General features: G+C 49.8%; 1 protein-coding gene across 2 annotated transcripts in view; it reads left to right on the top strand.

Annotated features, from left to right (window-relative positions):
- KIF5A (kinesin family member 5A) overlaps positions 1-17,857 on the top strand; it is a 30,211-nt gene extending 12,354 nt beyond the window's left edge. The window contains exons 2-30 of one of the 2 annotated variants that reach the window (XM_040491601.1): positions 230-317; positions 411-484; positions 894-998; positions 1,244-1,292; positions 1,719-1,774; positions 2,018-2,105; positions 2,386-2,510; positions 2,981-3,085; positions 3,270-3,418; positions 3,524-3,672; positions 3,998-4,173; positions 5,582-5,650; positions 6,007-6,213; positions 6,506-6,652; positions 7,677-7,865; positions 8,228-8,345; positions 8,722-8,786; positions 8,897-9,006; positions 9,384-9,485; positions 10,252-10,312; positions 10,550-10,621; positions 10,705-10,809; positions 11,352-11,372; positions 13,599-13,815; positions 14,080-14,233; positions 14,533-14,615; positions 15,016-15,043; positions 15,519-15,636; positions 16,690-17,857. In XM_040491601.1, coding sequence (XP_040347535.1) covers positions 230-317; positions 411-484; positions 894-998; positions 1,244-1,292; positions 1,719-1,774; positions 2,018-2,105; positions 2,386-2,510; positions 2,981-3,085; positions 3,270-3,418; positions 3,524-3,672; positions 3,998-4,173; positions 5,582-5,650; positions 6,007-6,213; positions 6,506-6,652; positions 7,677-7,865; positions 8,228-8,345; positions 8,722-8,786; positions 8,897-9,006; positions 9,384-9,485; positions 10,252-10,312; positions 10,550-10,621; positions 10,705-10,809; positions 11,352-11,372; positions 13,599-13,815; positions 14,080-14,233; positions 14,533-14,615; positions 15,016-15,043; positions 15,519-15,597 — 2,991 coding nt within the window. In that variant the 3' untranslated portion in view covers positions 15,598-15,636; positions 16,690-17,857. The remainder of the gene's footprint in view (positions 1-229; positions 318-410; positions 485-893; positions 999-1,243; positions 1,293-1,718; positions 1,775-2,017; positions 2,106-2,385; positions 2,511-2,980; positions 3,086-3,269; positions 3,419-3,523; positions 3,673-3,997; positions 4,174-5,581; positions 5,651-6,006; positions 6,214-6,505; positions 6,653-7,676; positions 7,866-8,227; positions 8,346-8,721; positions 8,787-8,896; positions 9,007-9,383; positions 9,486-10,251; positions 10,313-10,549; positions 10,622-10,704; positions 10,810-11,351; positions 11,373-13,598; positions 13,816-14,079; positions 14,234-14,532; positions 14,616-15,015; positions 15,044-15,518; positions 15,637-16,689) is intronic. The other variant, XM_040491602.1, reaches the window with a different exon arrangement.
- The last annotated feature ends 1,535 nt before the right edge of the window (positions 17,858-19,392 follow it).

Here is a 19,392-nt window from a genome sequence, read left to right as displayed (position 1 = left end):
TCATGGTATGACACTTCTCAATGACACTCAGTAGCGCATGGGCACAACTCCTGGTGTCAGTACTAACTTTTGCTCCTCTTTCTCTAGTTTCCCTCATCCCCCCAAATCATCCATGGATATGGATGGTTGAAAGACAGGTGCCTTTGCAGGCTAATGAAAGGGGGCTGCAGTATTTCTTCTCCCTCACACCCTGCCTGCTGATGTCTGCCATGTTTTATTTCCTTTCTAGGGGAAGCCATATGTCTTTGACCGGGTGTTCCCTCCAAACACGACCCAGGAGCAAGTTTATCATGCATGCGCCATGCAGATTGTTAAAGGTAATGGATATATTTTTAGAATGTATGTTTTCAGGTTCCCATTGCCTACCCCACTTCTTTCCACCAGTGCTCTTTCTCTGCCATTTCTTCCAGATGTCCTTGCTGGCTACAATGGCACCATTTTTGCTTATGGACAGACATCCTCAGGGAAAACACATACCATGGAGGTGAGGGTTCTGACTTTCATGAGAGGTGAAGAGCGGGGAGTGATAATGAGAAGCCAAGGAATCTCAGTGTGGGGCAAGATCTTGGAATCAAGCTTGCTTGATCTGGCGGACGAAGTGAGGAGCATTACTGTTGTGGAAGTTTAGTGAAATCCCTCCAGCCTGCTGCGGTTTTCTATCCTTTCCACTATTCCAGTTTTTTTCCTTTTCATCTGGAAAAGCAGCTACAATAAGAGTTTAAAGGGCTACTCGGTTCTCTCCTTGTTCCACTAAAAAGGTAGACATGGCAGTGACTGCCTCCTACCTTAAGATGGTCTTCTTATCAGCTATTACCTTTGTGTTCATCTGCATTCTTGAGTTGTCTCATTCTTTCTGAGTCCCAACCTCATTCTGGAATACGCTTCCTCCCCAGGGAAAGCTGCATGACCCTCAGCTGATGGGAATCATTCCTCGAATTGCCCGAGACATCTTTAACCACATTTACTCCATGGATGAAAACCTTGAGTTCCACATCAAGGTGATCACAGCATGACAGTTGGGCATCCTCAGATGGGGCCTGGGAGGGGAAGATGTAGCATGAACCCACTGAGAACCTGGGAACCCCAACTTATTTTCCTGCTCTAGTCACCTCAGCTCTTCTTCTCTGCTAAGATACTCTCTTCTGCCCTTTCGCTCCTACTACCACCGTTTGAGTGAGTCACATTCACTTGAGATTCTTGTATCGGATTTAAGATAGGCCCTCTTCACTTTCTCCCTAACTAGGTTTCTTACTTTGAGATTTACCTGGACAAAATTCGTGACCTTCTGGATGGTGAGTGGTGTTTAATCCCGTTGGGTGGGTGGGGGTGTGAGGAAGGCAAAGAAAAAAAAGGTCACATTGCTCTTGGGATTGCGTGCTGTTTGGCAAGAGATGCAGAGGGCACACACACTCATACCGATGTTCCTTGCCTCCACTAACCAGATTTCCAAAAACAAAGGGTCAGAAGATGAGCTTAGACACGCAAGGTGAGCCTGCTCACCCAGAGCATAGAAACAGCCTGAGACCAGCTGGAACCTTGAGGCTAGAATCCTGGAGGAGGAGAAACTGAGTTTTCAGTGTATGCAGGGACGTTAAGCTTCATGGGGAAGTCTTTCTCCTCTTTTGCACATAGAAGAAACCACTGTGTCAGCAGACTACAGGGTGTGGGGTTGGGGATGGAAGTGCTAACATTGCCTACCCCGCATTGTCTTGATTCAGTGACCAAGACAAATCTATCTGTGCATGAGGACAAGAATCGGGTGCCATTTGTCAAGGTGAGAGTGGGGACAGGGGCACCTGGGTGGGTGTATTGACAGTGGGCTTGTGGGAAGAAGATAGACCAGAGACCCAGAAGTTGGAGGGCAGATAGCTCGGAGGACTGAGATGTGCTCAGGGACCAGGGAGAGTCCGAGGGCTTGGAAGACAGTTTTGAAAGGTCACGTGGGCAGTGTGCAGGTAATTTAATTTGCAGATCAACGTTCACAGGTCGCTGTCCATTTGCCCCCCCGCCCCCGCAGGGTTGTACTGAACGCTTTGTGTCCAGCCCAGAGGAGATTTTAGATGTGATTGATGAGGGGAAATCAAATCGTCACGTGGCTGTCACCAGTGAGTGGGGATATAAGGGGCTCTCGAGTCTGGGATTCTGCTGCTTGTCTGCGTCCTCTGGGGCTGAGGGACTGGAAGTAAGCGAGGGAAGACTGTGTCCTCTGCAAGAAGAGGCTGCCCTTGTGTGTGCAAGCCAGCTGCCTGGGAGACGCTGGGGCAGGGCTAGTCCTGACCGGCTCCCTCTCTCTCTGGGTGGGCCAGCGGTCAGTGGAAGCTGGGGGCTGAGGGCTTCGGCTCCACAGGCATTAGTACAGGGACTGCTCCTCCCTTGGTCCTGCAGACATGAACGAACACAGCTCTCGGAGCCACAGCATCTTCCTCATCAACATCAAGCAGGAGAACATGGAGACCGAGCAGAAGCTCAGTGGGAAGCTGTATCTAGTGGACCTGGCAGGGAGCGAGAAGGTTGGGGGCCTGGGGGTGGGGTGGGTAGGCAAGGAGGTCGGGGGGGAGCTTTTTTTTTCAATCAAAATAACTTTTTAGTTGAGATATAATGCGCATACCATAAAGTTTACCATTTTGAAGTATACAGTTCAGTGGGTTTTAGGATATTTGGAAGGTTGTGCACCCATCGCCATTAGTTCTAGACCATTTCCATCACCTGTTAGCCGTCACTCCTTATGCTCCCTTCCCCCAACCCCTAGCAACCACTAATCTACTTTTTTTTTCTGTGCATTTGCCTTTTCTGGACATTTCGTTTAATATGTGGATAGCTTTTGGCAAGAGAGTTTAGGGTAACAGAGGAAGGGCCTTTTCTGTTCTCTTTCCCGGCCCCTGCCCCTCTTGGACTGAATCTCCCTACATGGAGAAGAGGCCATGAGAGCCCTCTCCCTCTGCAGTGCTTATGACATACTCATCCCTTAATTCTCTGGTAGGTCAGCAAGACCGGAGCAGAGGGAGCCGTGTTGGACGAAGCAAAAAATATCAACAAGTCACTGTCAGCCCTCGGGAACGTCATCTCCGCGCTGGCTGAGGGCACAGTGAGTGTTCCTCAGGCCCCCTTGTTCTGGAGGCTGCACCCTGTCTTCCAGCTTCTCCTCCTGCTGCTGCTGCTATCTCATCACGCCCAGTTCATGGGGTGTGCGATCCTTAGTCAGCACCACTGTCCTTTCTGATTCCCTTGTTGAGTATTGTCCTGATTCATAATCTCCCTCCTTCCCCCAGAAAAGCTACGTTCCCTATCGTGACAGCAAAATGACACGGATCCTCCAGGACTCTCTGGGAGGAAACTGCCGGACAACTATGTTCATCTGCTGCTCACCGTCCAGCTACAATGATGCGGAGACCAAGTCCACCCTGATGTTTGGGCAGCGGTCAGTGGCAGAGTCCCTCGTCCCTATGCCAGCCCCTGCTGCACTCACCCCTCAGGGTCACGTAAGCCTTCGTGGAGGTCTCATCTCCTTGTTCTCCTCACCCAGGGCAAAGACCATTAAGAACACTGCCTCGGTGAATCTGGAGTTGACTGCTGAGCAGTGGAAGAAGAAATATGAGAAGGAGAAAGAGAAGACAAAAGCTCAGAAAGAGACGATCGCAAAGCTGGAGGCTGAGCTGAGCCGGTGGCGCAGCGGTTAGAGAGGGTTCCAGTGGGCACGAGAGACTGTGGGAGGAGGAGGCTTGGAGGACCAGAGGGGCCCTGTCTGGGGTGGTGCTTAAGGACAGGCGAACCTCCCAGGAGGGTTGTGTTTCTGGAGGCGTGCAGTAGAGTGGTCATGAGGGAAGGGGAGAGGGGGCTGACCACCCTTGTCCCACCCCCCAGCAAAGGTTGAAGGTGCACTTGGCAACAGAGTTGGAGATCTGCCCGGAGGTCTTGGCGTTGAGGAGCGAGGGAGGAAGGACTCCTGGATACAGCTCTGTCTCCTCCTGTCCCTCACCTTGTTCTGCCCCTTGGCCAGGAGAGAACGTGCCTGAGACAGAGCGCCTGGCTGGGGACGACGCAGCCCTGGGAGCGGAGCTCTGTGAGGAGACTCCTGTGAATGACAACTCGTCCATCGTGGTGCGCATCGCGCCTGAGGAGAGGCAGAAATACGAGGAGGAGATCCGCCGCCTCTATAAGCAGCTCGATGACAAGGTGAGGACATCCAAGGCACAGAGGGGAGGCCAGGGGGATGAAAAGTGAGGGATTAAGGAATTAGCTTCTACTGCCTTTTACAAATTTTTTTTATTAATTTTTTTTAATGTTTATTTTTGAGAGAAAGGGTAGACAGAGTGTGAGTGGGGGAGGGGCAGAGAGAGAGGGAGACACAGAATCCGAAGCAGGCTCCAGGCTCTGAGCTGTCAGCACAGAGTCCGACACGGGGCTCGAGCCCACGAACCATGAGATCATGGCCTGAGCCGAAGTCGGACGCTTAACTGATTGAGCGACCCAGGTGCCCCATATATATATATTTTTATTTTAAAAGGGACAAATGCTCACTCATTACTGCAAATGTGGAAGATAGCACTGACTAACATTTAGAATTGTTGAATTGCTGTATCATATATCTGAAACTAACATAACACTGTATGTTACCCATATTATTATTAAAGAAATTAGGGGTGCCTGGGTGGCTCAGTCAGTTGAGCATCCAACTTGGCTCAGGTCGTGATCTCACGGTTCGTGGGTTCGAGTATCGGGCTCTGTGCTGACAGCTCAGAGCCTGGAGTCTGCTTCGGATTCTGTGTCTCCCTCTCTCTCTGCCCCCACCCCTCTCTCTCTCTCTCAAAAATAATTAAACATTAAAAAAATTTGGAAGATAAATAAAAATAAATAGAAGATTTAAGTCTCCCATCATCACACCATTCAGAAATAACACTACCAACATTTTGCTTTTCTTCATACATAGAGCATGCAGTTGAGATGCACTGTGTGTGTAACTTTGCATCTGATTTCCTCATTCCATATTCTATAAGGAGCAATTTCCTACTTTGTTAACAGTTCTTCATAAAAGTATTTTTTCATTAAAAATCTTTTTCATAAAAGCATTTTAAAAGCATTTTAAAAGTCCATTTATCAAAACATATTTTATTTATTTATTTATTTATTTATTTATTTATTTATTTATTTAAAACCTATTTAACCACTTGCTTACTGCAAGGCCTCTAGTTTTCTTTGTTTTGGGTAGTTTGTTTTTGCTCTTATAAGTAACCCTGAAAGGTCTATCTTTGCCTCTGATGCATAAGACTTTGCTTTTGAATGATTTGATTAGAATGGAGGACCAAAGTGGGAGTTCTTGGTTAGAGGCCATGTCCTTTAATCTAAAGGCTTTTGCTGGGTATTGGCAGGGTTAGATCATCTTCTAGAAGAAAGGAATTGAAAGTGAGGGTAGGAGTGAGGTGAGAGGCTGAGGGGAAAACCTCGTTTTAGGTTTTGGGGTTTCTAACTCAAAGCCTGACCGGTCTGGATTTTTGTCAGGATCCAACCTCTGGCCCAACCCCATCCATCTAGACTGGAAGGGGCTGCCTTTCTTCACTCCCTCTTCCCCCCTTGCCTCCAACAGGATGATGAGATCAACCAGCAGAGCCAGCTCATAGAGAAGCTTAAGCAGCAGATGCTGGACCAGGAAGAGGTAATGGGAAGGAGGACAAGACATGAGAGGAGAGCGGTGTGTTCCCGAAGAAGGGCTTAGTCTTCTGCTTAGGATTTAGTCACCCCCCAAAACTATAGAAGTCTGGGGACTTAACTGGGGCTTTGTGTAAACCACGGATTTTGGAGTCTGGGTGCTTCTTCCTTCTGTTGTCCTGCTTCTAAGAAGCCTACACCCCCCTTCCTCCTGACTTTCACTTTGGCCCTTGCTCCTCTCCTAGAGCTGTGCGCTCCAGGCTTCAGGTGCCAGAGGGACCCTGTCTGGGGTAGTGCTCTGAGCTTCCCCAGACCAGGGGACCATAGCGGTGGTCCCTCACGTGCCTTACCTCTTTCTTGAAGCTGTTGGTGTCCACCCGAGGAGACAATGAAAAAGTCCAGCGGGAGCTGAGCCACCTGCAGTCAGAGAATGACGCTGCTAAGGATGAGGTGAAGGAAGTGCTACAGGCCCTGGAAGAGCTGGCCGTGAACTATGACCAGAAGTCCCAGGAAGTGGAGGAGAAGAGCCAGCAGAACCAGCTTCTGGTGGATGAGCTATCTCAGAAGGTGGTGAGTGGCTGACTGGGGTGCAAGAGCTCCCTGGCCTCCAGAACGTCCCCCACATCCAAAGGGACCCCTGCGTCATGTTTGTACCCTTGCACTGCTGTGTGGTGTGTTGCGGGAACCTTTCCTACCTGTCACCACACTGCCCTCCTGACTCCTGTCTCTTCCAAACCCTTTTGCAGGGCCCATGTTCTCTTTGTAGCAGCCCTCAGGGTCATGTATGAGGGGGAGGCCTCTGCCTGGGCTAGGCAGGGGGGTAGGAAGATGGCAGTGGGATGACCTAAGGGGCTGTCCCCAGGCCACCATGCTGTCCCTGGAGTCTGAGTTGCAGCGGCTACAGGAGGTCAGTGGACACCAGCGAAAACGCATTGCTGAGGTGCTGAATGGGCTGATGAAGGACCTGAGTGAGTTCAGTGTCATCGTGGGCAACGGGGAGATTAAGCTGGTGAGTGGAGACAGAGGCAGGAATCTTGTTCAGGTCATTCTTGTTCTGGGCACTGGTGGGAGATGCAGGGTGGACAGTCCAGGCCCTCAGGGATGCTGAGGAAGGTGGGCCAGAGATCTGGGAAACATGCCTTTAGCATGGGGTGCTTGGATGGCTCAGTTGGTTGAGCATCCGACTTCGGCTCAGGCCATGATCTCCTGGTTTGTGAGTTCAAACCCCACCTCGGCCTCTCTGCTATCAGCACAGAGTCTGCATCCGATCCTCTGTTCCTCTCTCTCTCTGCCCCTCCCCCGCTCATGCTCTTTTTCTTTCTCTCTCAAAAACTAAACAAAAATTAAAAAAAAAAAACTAGGGGCGCCTGGGTGGCGCAGTCGGTTAAGCGTCCGACTTCAGCCAGGTCACGATCTCGCGGTCCGTGAGTTCGAGCCCCGTGTCAGGCTCTGGGCTGATGGCTCGGAGCCTGGAGCCTGTTTCCGATTCTGTGTCTCCCTCTCTCTCTGCCCCTCCCCCGTTCATGCTCTGTCTCTCTTTGTCCCAAAAAAATAAATAAAAACGTTGAAAAAAAATTAAAAAAAAATAAACTAGATACAGGAAAACAAGTAGAATTTTGCACAGACTCAACTGTAAATACACCTTCTACAGGGTGCTGAATAAAGAAGGAATGGAGATGTGCCTATAGCAGGCTTTAGAGATGAGGCACAGATGTGAGAATGATATATGCAAATCTGTGGCAGTGAAAATGACCCATCTGGGCGATCAGGCAGAACAGTTTGACTGCAAAAGAAAATCATATTGTTTTATAAGATGGAAGAGGGCGACTATGGGAACTGGATCTTTAAGTACAGGTAGAAGGATTTAATACGAAATGCCAGGTGATGGCAGGTAAAAGTTGTTTGGAAAATACTTCTCCCACCCGAATCCCTGTGTGTGTGGGTGTACACGGGGATCGGCAGGGTAGAAGGGAATGGGCAAAAGCTTCCCTGCAGCAGAGAAGTACCTCTTCCTGCCTTCCCCCACCCCACAGCCGGTGGAGATCAGCGGAGCCATCGAGGAGGAATTCACGGTGGCCCGACTCTATATCAGCAAAATCAAATCAGAAGTCAAGTCTGTGGTCAAGCGCTGCCGGCAGCTAGAGAACCTGCAGGTCGAATGTCATCGCAAAATGGAAGTGACTGGGCGGGAACTCTCCTCCTGTCAGCTCCTCATCTCCCAGGTGAGCGCGGGGCATTGAGGGCCTTTGCGTGCAATGGGAAGGAGGGTGATTCTGTAGCTTGTGGGATAAAACTCCTAGCACCCACTTTCATGTCAAGGACCTAGGGTCAACCAAAGTCAAGGATAGAAGAGCCTGGGGTGGCAGGGAAGGGTCCAGGCCAGGGAAGTGAAGGGTCAGAGGAGATGGCACCCTCTGAGCTGATGGGGTCTAAAGGGAGGGTCCAAAGAAATGGCCTCTGGCCCTGTGTCTTCAGGCAGGCGCAGCAGGAGGGGAGGGCCTGGGAGGGCTGCAGAGGTCTGTGCTGCCTGGAGTTGTGTCCTTGACTCCACCCTTCTTCCTCTCACCAACCCTTCCCCCATTAGCACGAGGCGAAGATCCGCTCGCTTACAGAGTATATGCAGAGCGTGGAGCTAAAGAAGCGGCATCTGGAAGAGTCCTATGACTCCCTGAGTGACGAGCTGGCCAAGCTCCAGGCCCAGGGTGAGGCCTTCTTAAACCTCCAAACCACTTATCCTGGGATCTGAGATCCCAGAGGGGGCAGGGAGGAAAAGTGGCAGACATCAGAAGAAACCACCTGACAGCATACTCACCCAATGCATTAGACTGACATCACGGAGGCCAACTCATACGCTACTTGGCATGCTTTTGCACAGAGCTTATTGTACATGGACCATAAACCCTCCGTTGATCTCTTTCCCTGCTGTGTCCAATTGGACTGTCCTAACCCAGAAGAACATCACGGAGGGTCCATACTGGGTAGATGTCGCCTGCCCGACCTGGAGCTCTGGTCACAAAGTGGAAGTTCTTTCCGGAGGAGGTAGGTGTGAGGTAAGCTGTCTTTCCTTCTTTCCCTCAGAAACTGTGCATGAAGTGGCCCTGAAGGACAAGGAGCCAGACACACAGGACACAGATGAAGTGAAGGTGAGAGGGGAAGCTGTAGGGGACCACTGGGGCTTGGCAGGGCTGAGCCGGCCCGCTCCAAGCTGGTGTCAGGGAGTCCGGCTTTGAGTGTGGGGTGGGGTTGTTTGCAGAAGGCCCTGGAGGTGCAGATGGAGAGTCATCGGGAGGCCCATCACCGGCAGCTGGCCCGGCTCCGGGACGAGATCAATGAGAAGCAGAAGACTATCGATGAGCTCAAAGAGTAAGAGTCCCCCTGGGCAGCCTCGGCCTCCCCGGGTCCTTTTGCCTTGCTGTGCCCACACGCGTGCTCCCTCTTGGCCCAAGGTCTGCTTTGCTCATTTCCAAGCGCCCCTCCCCCAGCGATGCCACAGCTTTATCACCCAACCCCGGGAGACACGGGAGTGAGGACTAGTCCCTCTCCTTGAGCTCTTGTGATTGGATAGCTCAGGGTTCCTCACTCTGTCAGCGGCCTGCGTCTGCCTCTGATATCCAAAGGTAGATGCATCAGTCCCGACTTGGCCCCGCTGTACCGGAAGGAAAATGTTTGCAGCGCTGGTCTTCCCCTTCCCGGTCCCTGACATCGTTCTGTTCTCTCCGACACCTCCTTGCCCTGTGCAGCCTGAATCAGAAGCTCCAGTTAGAGCTAGAGAAGCTTCAGGCTGACTACGAGAAGCTGAAGAATGAAGAGCATGAGAAGAGCAGCAAACTCCAGGAGCTGACGTGAGTGATGGGTATCTGCCCGCAAACCTGCCGCCGGACAGGCGCAGACTGCTACTCACTCACACCGGCAGAGGCAGGGCGCGATGCAGATGTGCACACGGCAACCTCGAGAGTCATGTGATGGGGCGGGGAAGGGAAACAAAGAGAGACTTTCAGAAAGGACCTCTACTGACTGTTAGTTGCCACGGAAAGATGTTTGTGATGTTCTCTTAAGTGTGAAAGGCAGGTTACAAAACAGTATGAATGGTAGGATCCCATAAAGTTTTTGGGGGCTCTACACGTGTAGAAGTAAGAGTCTGGAGGGGGTGGGGCCCCCTGGGTGGCTCAGTGGGTTGCATGTCACGCTCTTGATTTTGGCTCGGGTCATGACCTCACGGTTTGGGAGTTCAAGCCCCGTGTCGGGCTCCATGCTGAGAGGGTGGAGCCTGCTTGGGATTCTGTCTCCTTCCCCACCCCCAGCTGGTGCTCTCTCCCTTTCAAAATAAATAAATAAACAAAAACAAAAAGAAAAAAAGAGGAAGAAGGAGAAGTAAGTAAGAGTTGGGAAAGATGGACACCAGAATGTTAATGATGGTTTGATCTGTGAGTAGTAGAATTATGGGCTTTTTATGAAATTCATCTTTTTTTCTTTTCTAATTTCTACACAGTGAACAGGGTAATTTGCATAATAAATAATAATAAAGTATAGATCAAAGGAATGGAGAGGGAGGAGAAAGGGAGGAGGGACTGTCCTGAGGGACTCTTGTGTTTTCCTTCTTCTCCCCAGATTTCTGTATGAGCGACATGAACAGTCCAAGCAGGACCTCAAGGGTCTGGAGGAGACAGTTGTGAGTGGTTTCTCTGTACCAAGTTAACAGGGTGAGGTGGGGACTTCATTTCTTCCCCCTGATTTCTTCATAACCCCATTCCTTATGCAGAGTCAGTCTGTGGCATAATCAGGACACATCTTTTCCTAAAGGATGAGTGATTCACCTGACTAGGCAGACTGAAGGTTCCAATAATTTTGAAGTGAAAAAGTTGACCTGGTAATTTGGCCATCCCCAATTTTTCACCATTCTTTCCAGGCCCGGGAACTCCAGACCCTCCACAACCTTCGCAAACTGTTCGTTCAAGACGTCACGACTCGAGTCAAGAAAGTGAGTGCCTTCCTAGGATTTTTCACAGCCCCCATATTTTCCTCCCGTCCTCAAGTTTGTGTAACCCCTCCGTCTTTAATCAGAGTGCAGAAATGGAGCCCGAGGACAGTGGGGGGATTCACTCCCAAAAGCAGAAGATTTCCTTTCTTGAGAACAACCTGGAACAGCTTACAAAGGTTCACAAACAGGTAAGCAAAGGGGGCAGGGGTGAAGAGAACTCTTGAGGCCAGGTGCCGAGGAGACCCAAGTCCTCTGAGGCCCCTTGGATTTAGGAAAACCTACTTGCATGTCTTCCTTACTTTTCCCTTTGACTTTTCCTCCGAATCCCTTCTTTATCCATATTTGGTCCCACTTTTCCCTTGTTCTTTGTTCCATGCCTGTTCTGCCCTCTCAAAGCTCCCTGCCTGCCTCTGCTCAAAGTGAAATTCCCCAGGCCTATGGATGTGGAGGGAGAGGTTGAAACTGATAGAGGTTTCAGAGGCATGGGGCTGTGGCGCCACATGAGGGATACTGGTCAGAGACAGGAAACGATGGGACAAGACAGAAGCTGGGGAAGTTGGGCTTTCTCTCATGGAGAGAACTCCATCTGCCTAGGCCTGGGGCAGGCATGCAGGGTAATTAAAGGATGTCCTCCAGATGGCCCAACCACCCCCTGATCGGGGCCGGTTGAAACTCCTGTGTATTAAGTTGCTGCCTCTCTGTCCCCCTCCTTGCTGCTGCGGTTCCTTAGGTGGATGACTGGGTTTCAAAGGTATGGGGTGGGGAGGCAGAAGGGGCAGTCCAGAGGAGTCAGGACAGGAAATGTTTGGCGAGGACAGAGCAGGAGCACCCTCCCTAGTGCCAAATATCTGAGCCTTGAAGACAGTTGTGGCAGTGTATCAACTGGCTCTTCTGATTCATAAAATAAACCCTAATCTATCCTTCATTCCCTTCTTTCAATCCACCTTAACATTGGATTTAAACTCATGTTCTCAGGGCACCTGCCTGGGTGGCTCCGTCGGTTAAGCACCCGATTTCTGCTCAGGTCATGATCTCACAGTTCGTGAGTTCCAGCCCCGCATCGGGCTCTGTGCTGTCAGTGCAGAGCCTGCTTCAGATCCTCTGTCCCCCTCTCTCTCTCTCTGCCCCTCCCGACTTGCGCACTCTCTCTCAAAATTAATACAAACAAAACAAAACTCATGTTCTCACTAAATCGGAGCTTAAATTTCTCAGTGCAATGCCCAGCATATTTAGCAAATATTTGGTACACCTTTTCTTTTTTTCACAAATATAATAAAAGGAAAAGTCCCAGAACTGTGGCCCAGTGATAATCTGCAGGTTTATGTATTTTATTTGGGCCTGCAGAGGGCTACACTATCATTTCCCCCCCTTTGTTTATTATAAAGCAGTATAACAATGTAACAACATTACAGAAAAGTTGAAAGTCAAGGGAGGAAACATTTGTAATCAGTTCCGCCTTCCTATTTTCATTTCTCTGTATTCACTTTCCTTCTCCGTCCAAATGGATGTCATGTTGCTTATTTTTTCCCCAGTGTTTTTGTTGTGGTAACACACACATAAAATTTACCGTCATAATTACTTTAGGGTCAGTGGTACTAAGTGCATTTGTATTCGTACTGTTGTGCAACGTCACCACTATCATCTCGCAAAACTGCACCTCTACACCTATTAACAAACAGTAACTCCCCATTTCCCCTGTCTCCCAGGCCCTGGCCACCATCATCATTCTTCTTTCTGTCTCCATGATTTTGTCCCCTTTCAGTACCTCCCATAAGTGGAATCATACAGGATTTGTGCTTTGTGACTGGCTTGTTACCCTTAGCATAATGTCCAGGCTTATCCACATTGTAGCATGTATCAGGACACAGGCTGTGTCCTTTTTCCTCATGGAAGCATCTGCCTCTGCTCTAAGTCCCAAAGATCAAAAACTACTCACCTGTAGAATGGAGGACTCCTCATAATGTCCTACTTCAGCAGAGACAAGACTAGAAAGGAAAATGAGAGAGATGCAGAAACCTCCTCAGCGAATAAATAGAATCTTAAATGGGCAGGACTGCAGCCCTATTATTAATTAAGCCAAACTATCCCCACAGCAAAGCATTGTTTATAATCTTGAAATTGTCCAGAGTGAAAGAGGCACAGAAGTGTTCCCAGCTCTGCCCTTTCTCCCGAGGTCCCCACTATACTCATTTACCTGGTATCTTCCAAGGCTGGCTCTGACAGTCTGTAGGGCCCCCAGTTATGGTATGAAACCCTATAAAAAGGTCAAGAAGTCTTTTCTGGCTGCCAAGTGGTTGCTACCACTCTCTAGCTTAATTTAAATGCGGGAGGGGCAGCCCAGGAACCCCTTGTATGTGAAGGTAATGAGCACAAATGTTTGTGAGACCTCAAACATTTTCTTTCCCTCCTATGGGGTGCTGTGCGTATGTGTGTGGGTCGGGGGTGAGGTGGGGCTCCCGTATTCCAGCTTCTGCTCCTGCTCTGCACCGCACCTAACCTGCACTCAATGCCATATCCACCTTCCAGACTGCTACCATGCTCTTGCTGGCCCGCCCCCCCGCATGCCTACAAAGCCATCTCTGGGAGAAGGGTGCCTCATCCCCATGGTTGCCCTGGGGCTGTTGGTCTGGCACAAGCTGTGAGATATTAGGGGGCGGATATTTAGGCCAGGAAAAGACGAGGACAGGGCATTGTCACAAGAGTTCTGGGCTACAGTGGAGTTGGCATGTTTCACTGTTCAGAAAATGATGTAACTTTTTAATGCCTGACCACTGTTTGCTTAGGGAGAAGGAAAGAAGTGGCCAGAAGAGCCGTTAGGTAAAGGGAACGAGGACTTGAGGAAACTACACGGTCTCCGTCTTCTCTGACTTGATTTTTCTGTATTCTCTCTCCCTGCCCTGCACTCCCACACTCCACTGCTGGCTCTCTTGGGTCCCTGGCTTTGCCTCTGGCCCCTTCCCTTGGTCTTACCCCACAGCTGGTACGTGACAATGCAGATCTGCGTTGTGAGCTTCCTAAACTGGAAAAACGACTTAGGGCTACGGCTGAGAGAGTTAAGGCCCTGGAGGGTGCACTGAAGGAGGCCAAGGAGGGCGCCATGAAGGACAAGCGCCGGTACCAGCAAGAAGTGGACCGCATCAAGGAGGCCGTTCGGTATAAGAGCTCCGGCAAGCGGGGCCATTCTGCTCAGATTGGTGAGTGCAAGTGGGTGGCAGCCGACAGGGTGGGATTACCACTGGGGGAGATCAGCAGATTCCTAAGCATCGAGCAACTAGATTGTTGCTTTTTACCCTACCCCGACCCCGGGATCACCCCCCCTCCCCATACCATCCCCCAAACGTGTAACAGTGAATGATCTTATAAACACCTCTGTTCAGCTGCAGCAAAAATGACTTTAGGGACCAGGGCAGCTGCAGGGTGACGGCCTCCTCATGGTCATTTTCTTTTCTTTACCACAGCCAAACCTGTCCGGCCCGGCCACTACCCAGCATCTTCACCCACCAACCCCTATGGCACCCGGAGCCCTGAGTGCATCAGTTACACCAACAGCCTCTTCCAGAACTACCAGAATTTGTACCTGCAGGCTGCACCTAGCTCCACCTCCGACATGTAGTGAGTGGCCACTGGCGTGGGTTGCAGTCCCAACCCAAGGCTCTCGGCCCTCTATAAGGCATAAGATTGAGTCCGTTATTGGGTGACACTTACTTCTTTTCCTAAGTAGCTCCATTTGTGACCCTTTCGCGATTTCACACCTATGGTTAGAAGGTGGGCCTTGCCTTCCCAGCCAGTGGCCATGCAGTTGTCCTCTGTTCTCTGGGGATGGGAGGCTCCATCACTGAGGGGATTACTGGTCCTCCAAGTAGTGGAGGACGGGTGCCAGAGGCTGCGTGTCTCTCCTCTGCTCCATCCAGCTTTGCAAACTCCTGTACCAGCAGTGGGGCCACGTCTTCCGGAGGTCCCTTGGCTTCCTACCAGAAGGCCAACATGGACAATGGTGAGTGAAAAAGATGGGTGACCAAGTGGCCTTTGGGATTCCCAGGGCAAGTTGAAAAGAATAAGAGAAGTAAGTGACCCTGTGCCTACAGGTGGAACACTGCCCATCACTTCAGGGTCTTGGATTCTTAGAGGCGGATTCCTCCCCTTGCCGTGCCTGTCCTCACCCTCCCCTGCCTTTCTGCTACTCTTCTCCTTCAGGGGGCATCAGGGAGACCTTTCTCAAACAAAACAATCATGCAGCTTAGGGTAGTCGAGAATAGTGACCCAGGTGGCAGCTATATTCCAAAGAGTCTTACCTTTTTCTCTAAGGGGTTAGGATGCGGGAGGGTTTGGGGAAACTGCTTCTAACAGTCTCTTTTCTTCTCCTAATCCTGTGTTCTCAATGATGATCTCTTCAGGAAATGCCACAGATATCAATGACAACAGGTACACCAGTCCCCATTGCTCCTGGGTTCTCTAGGTGGGACCAGAAGAAATGGTTCAGTTTCGCTTGGGCCCTACTCGGAGGTTCCTTGGAGCCTTCGGGGAAAGGAGGAGGAACTGAGAACCGTTCTTGCCATCACCATGTTGTCCAGAAGATCGACTCATCCCCTGCCTCTTGGGGCAGAGAGCACGTCCCCCCCGCCCCACCCATCCCATCGGCGGCTCCCCCCCCCCCCACTCCATTACGGGGGCCGGGGAAGTACCAGGGCCACCCGATGACATGGGTTTCTCTGCTTCCTCTGGGAACTCTGTGACCTTGCGCAAGTCAGCTCCATCTCTCTAGCTTTGATTTTCCTTGTATTCCTGTAAACCCTGAATAGTCCCCGCCTTTTGTTATCTCGTAGGGATGCCAGGAGAGCAAAGTGACAGGAATGTTTTCCTTTACATGGAGCTGACAGTGCTGGGTCTCTTCTTCCAGGAGTGACCTGCCATGCGGCTATGAGGCTGAGGACCAGGCCAAGCTGTTCCCTCTCCACCAAGAGACGGCAGCCAGCTAATCTCCCTCACGGACTGCCGCATACCTGCCGCACTTTCAGGTAGCTCCAGGCTGCTTTCTCTGACCAGCCTCAGGGTGCCTCCTGTCTTGCCCTCAACCTCTTCGTTCCCCCTGCTTTTTTTATCGTCTCAAAACTTTTAATATGTAGTTGTCCCTCAGCTCCTGCCTTCCCTTCCTAGGGGCTACTTCGGTGCTGGCCCACGGGCTGTGGACACTGACCTCCCCATCTCCCTGAAGCTTTCCTTTTGGCTAGAGTAATGACCACAGTACTGCGTTGCTGCCACTAGAGGTTGCTGCCACATGTCAAAAAGAGTGAGCGGGGATGGTGCCCATCTAGAGTCACGCCCAGGTCAGGGAATGAAGTAGATGTAAGGAGACTTGAGAGATCATCCCAACCCTCTCTCTGCCTCCACCCTGAAATAATTTTGGATGGATAGGTATTTTCGGAAGTAAGACACCTCCAGTAAAGGAGATGTTTGCTTTATCCCTACACCTGTGTCCCATACACCTCGTATCTGTGTATGTTACCAGTAAGCTCCAGGAAATGCCCCAGGAAGGCTAACTTTTTGTCTCTATACTTCAGTGTCAGCACTCCCCTCCCACCTTGCTCAGTGGAGGTGGAAAATAGCCGTGTTCCCTCCCTGAGCCCCCTTCTTCTGCCTCCGCCCCCAAGTCCTCTTTTCCAGCAGCGATGGCACCTTCCTGGGTCTTGTGTGTCACCAGGCTTCTCACTTGCTCTAGGGCCCAGAACTGGACACTAAGAGTCTGTTTATTTCCCTCTTTGGAGAACCAGAAACGAGAGGATATGGTCAGTCTCTTACTGGGCTGCATCCAAGCCAAGCCCACTCCAGGGGCTTTCCGGGATAGTAAGCCGGACACAGTCAGGCAGAAAGACACGAGGGGCAGAGAAGTAGGAATGGGGAAGCAAGGTGACGGTCTGGGGTAGAGGAGCAGGGGCTGAGAGAATAGTGTCTGGTTGTTGGTATTCAAGGAAGAAGACTATCAATCAAATTTGTACAAATGCCACTCTGTTCCTGTTGAGCGGTTGGGCTACAAGGTGGTTCCTCACGACCTCTTTCTCTTTCTTCCCCAGTTTCTAAGAGGGACTGAGGCCTCTTCTCTCAGCATGCTGCAAACCTGTGGTCTCTGATACTAACAACTCCCTCCCCAGCCCTTGTTGTTTGACTGTACCGTTTGATGTCTACTCTTACTCTGTATCTCTTTGTACTCTGTATCTATATATCAAAAGCTGCTGCTATGTCTCTCCCTTCTGTCTTACTCTCTAAGTATCTAATGATGTATTTAGCAATTTCTAAGCATAGTATACCCTCCTCATTTGGGGTAATAGGGAGGAGGGTGAATGTTTCTTCTTTCAAACACGCGTCTCTCACACTGAGTGGTGTTAGTCACGGAGATGGTAAAAGGAAAAATGGGAGCTAGAGGGCTGTGATCCTTCTCTCTCTCTCTCTCTCTCTCTCTCTCTCTCTCACTCACACACACACACACGCACACATGCACACACGCACACACACGCACACAAAGCCTTAAGCAGAAGAATGTCTTAGCATCATAAGAAGATACAGAAATAGACTCTTCCTCCCTCCTCTTTCACGTATAGCATAGGGGAGGGTAAAATGGAAGGACTGCTAAATTACATGTAGAATTTTATTCATATACCCCTCATCTGAACCGAGGGAGTCCGGGTGTGCAACTCTACCCTCCAAAGTGTACCTTGGGCCTCCCTCTTCCTGTCCCCTGACCCCCCTGTCCCAATGACCGAGGACATGGATTGTTCAAGGGACTATTTCCCTTTCTCCTCAAAACTCCTTTTGATATTCTCTGCCCCAGAACTCATGAACAGAACCTAGAGTTAACTTAAAATATTTTGGGAATTTGAGGAGGCAGACTCTTCACAACAGTCTATCAAATGGTTGCTCATCTGTCAGGTGATAGTTATAGGCAAGCATAGCCAATGATTGCTTCTTTGGGTTTGGGGGGAGGGGGTGAACACACTGGGAAATTCCAAGTGTTTTTTTGCCACGGTGAGGAGCTGGATTCTTTTCTCTGTCCCATATTGGGCTGCATGTTCTTCCCATCTCCACCTTTTGGTTTGGGACCTTCCAGTTCATTGACAAAATATCTATCTCAAGATGCTTTCCTTTCAGGCTAGAGCCTCACTTTACCCCATGGTATGTCAAAAAATTTCTCTTGACACAAATCCTTTGATAATATGTCCCCATCTGGTACTAAGTGCACTTTAAAGAAAGGGGCAGAGCAGACTGGGGGGAGGATGGTTAGAGGGGAGTGCTCTTTCCCCAGCACCACCCCATGTAATTGATAGGACTGTTATCTTAGTGTCCTTCCACATGGTGCTAGGGTGGTTTTCTAGGTAACTGCAGGGATGGAGAGTGGAGGTCATAAGTCGCTCCAAATCAAGAAACAAAGCCTGATGTCCAAATACCCAGTCTTACGTAGGGTGGAAGAACAGGATCCCCCAGCAGGGCAACCATCACCTAGTTTCGAAGTCAGGAAAGAAAGCTTGGTGTGAGTACCAGCTGGCAAATATAGGTTGTATCAGCCTGTGACTCCTTCAGGGGAAAAGGTTCCTTCCTCTGTTACCTGTTGGGCCCCTTTTTAGCAATTATGGAGACATGCAGGGAAAAATATACCAGAAGGGTGTAGAGTAAATCCAAAGCAGTGATATTCAAACATTTTTCAAAACAACTCTTTTATGGAACCCCGATATAAAAAAATCACTAAAAGTGAGGCAGATCTGGGCAGTTTCCATTTTCTTTATTTGGTGGAAAATGCTTCCTTGGCCTGAGGGTTCTATAAAGTAGTTTGAAAACCACTGCTCTGAAGGAAAAGGGGTTCCAATCTGCCTCCCCTGCCCCAAGCCCATAACCTAGAGCAAAGAGGGAAAGTCCCAATGGGAGAAGAAGGAAGCTACCTATGCCCCTGTAGACTTGAGCTAAGATTTGCCAACAGGGCACCTCAGAATCACTTGGGCTTTATTTAATCTTGCCACCAAATGATTCTTTTAAAACACTTAAGAAACTGTGAAGGTGTAGGGCAGATGAGGAGAGAGATGTAAGGGAAATATAATTCACTTACATAAATAAGAACACACACACACAAGGCCTTCACCAGAAGCTTCACTCTACATCCCCCCACCCCTTCCCACCACCACAGCATCCCTTTCGGAGAGCTAGGGTCACCACAAAGGGGCACCTGGCCTGCCCACTCACATCTGCCAAAATGTTGCATGCCAGCGTGGAAGACAAACCAAACCGCACAAACCCCAGTGTGTATTTACTTGATGTACATAGATACCTTGAAAATAAAATAAATTCAATGATGACTCTGTGGTGTTGTAAATCTTTATCCCTCCCCGGTCTCACTCCGTTACTTGCTTGTAATGGCATTTGACAGTGTGGTGGATATCCTTCCAGATGTTTCTCTATAGATTTACACACATTTTTTTTTTCCCCACTTGACAACATTCTGGAGATCTCTTCGTGTCATCATGTGTAGATTTGCCTCATTAAAATATAGATATAATTTTTCAAAAATGTATTCTATAATTTATTCAACCATTCTGGTACTGGTGGACGCCTATCTAGGTTGTTTATAATTTTTAACAAAAAATGGTATCCCATTCTCTTCATTTTTTCCCACAGACCATCACCTCAGTCCCAGTATCAATTCTGTCCCTCTCCAGTGGTGCCTGGGTGGCTCAGTCTGTTGAGCATCTGAATTTGGCTCAGGTCATGATCTCACGGTTCATGGGTTCAAG

This window comes from Herpailurus yagouaroundi, unplaced genomic scaffold (genome assembly GCF_014898765.1).
Source record: "Herpailurus yagouaroundi ecotype Mexico unplaced genomic scaffold, PumYag 182, whole genome shotgun sequence".
Lineage (NCBI taxonomy): Eukaryota > Metazoa > Chordata > Mammalia > Carnivora > Felidae > Herpailurus > Herpailurus yagouaroundi.
Note: the sequence above shows the minus strand (reverse complement) of the source record. Positions and strands in the feature narration are given on the sequence as shown.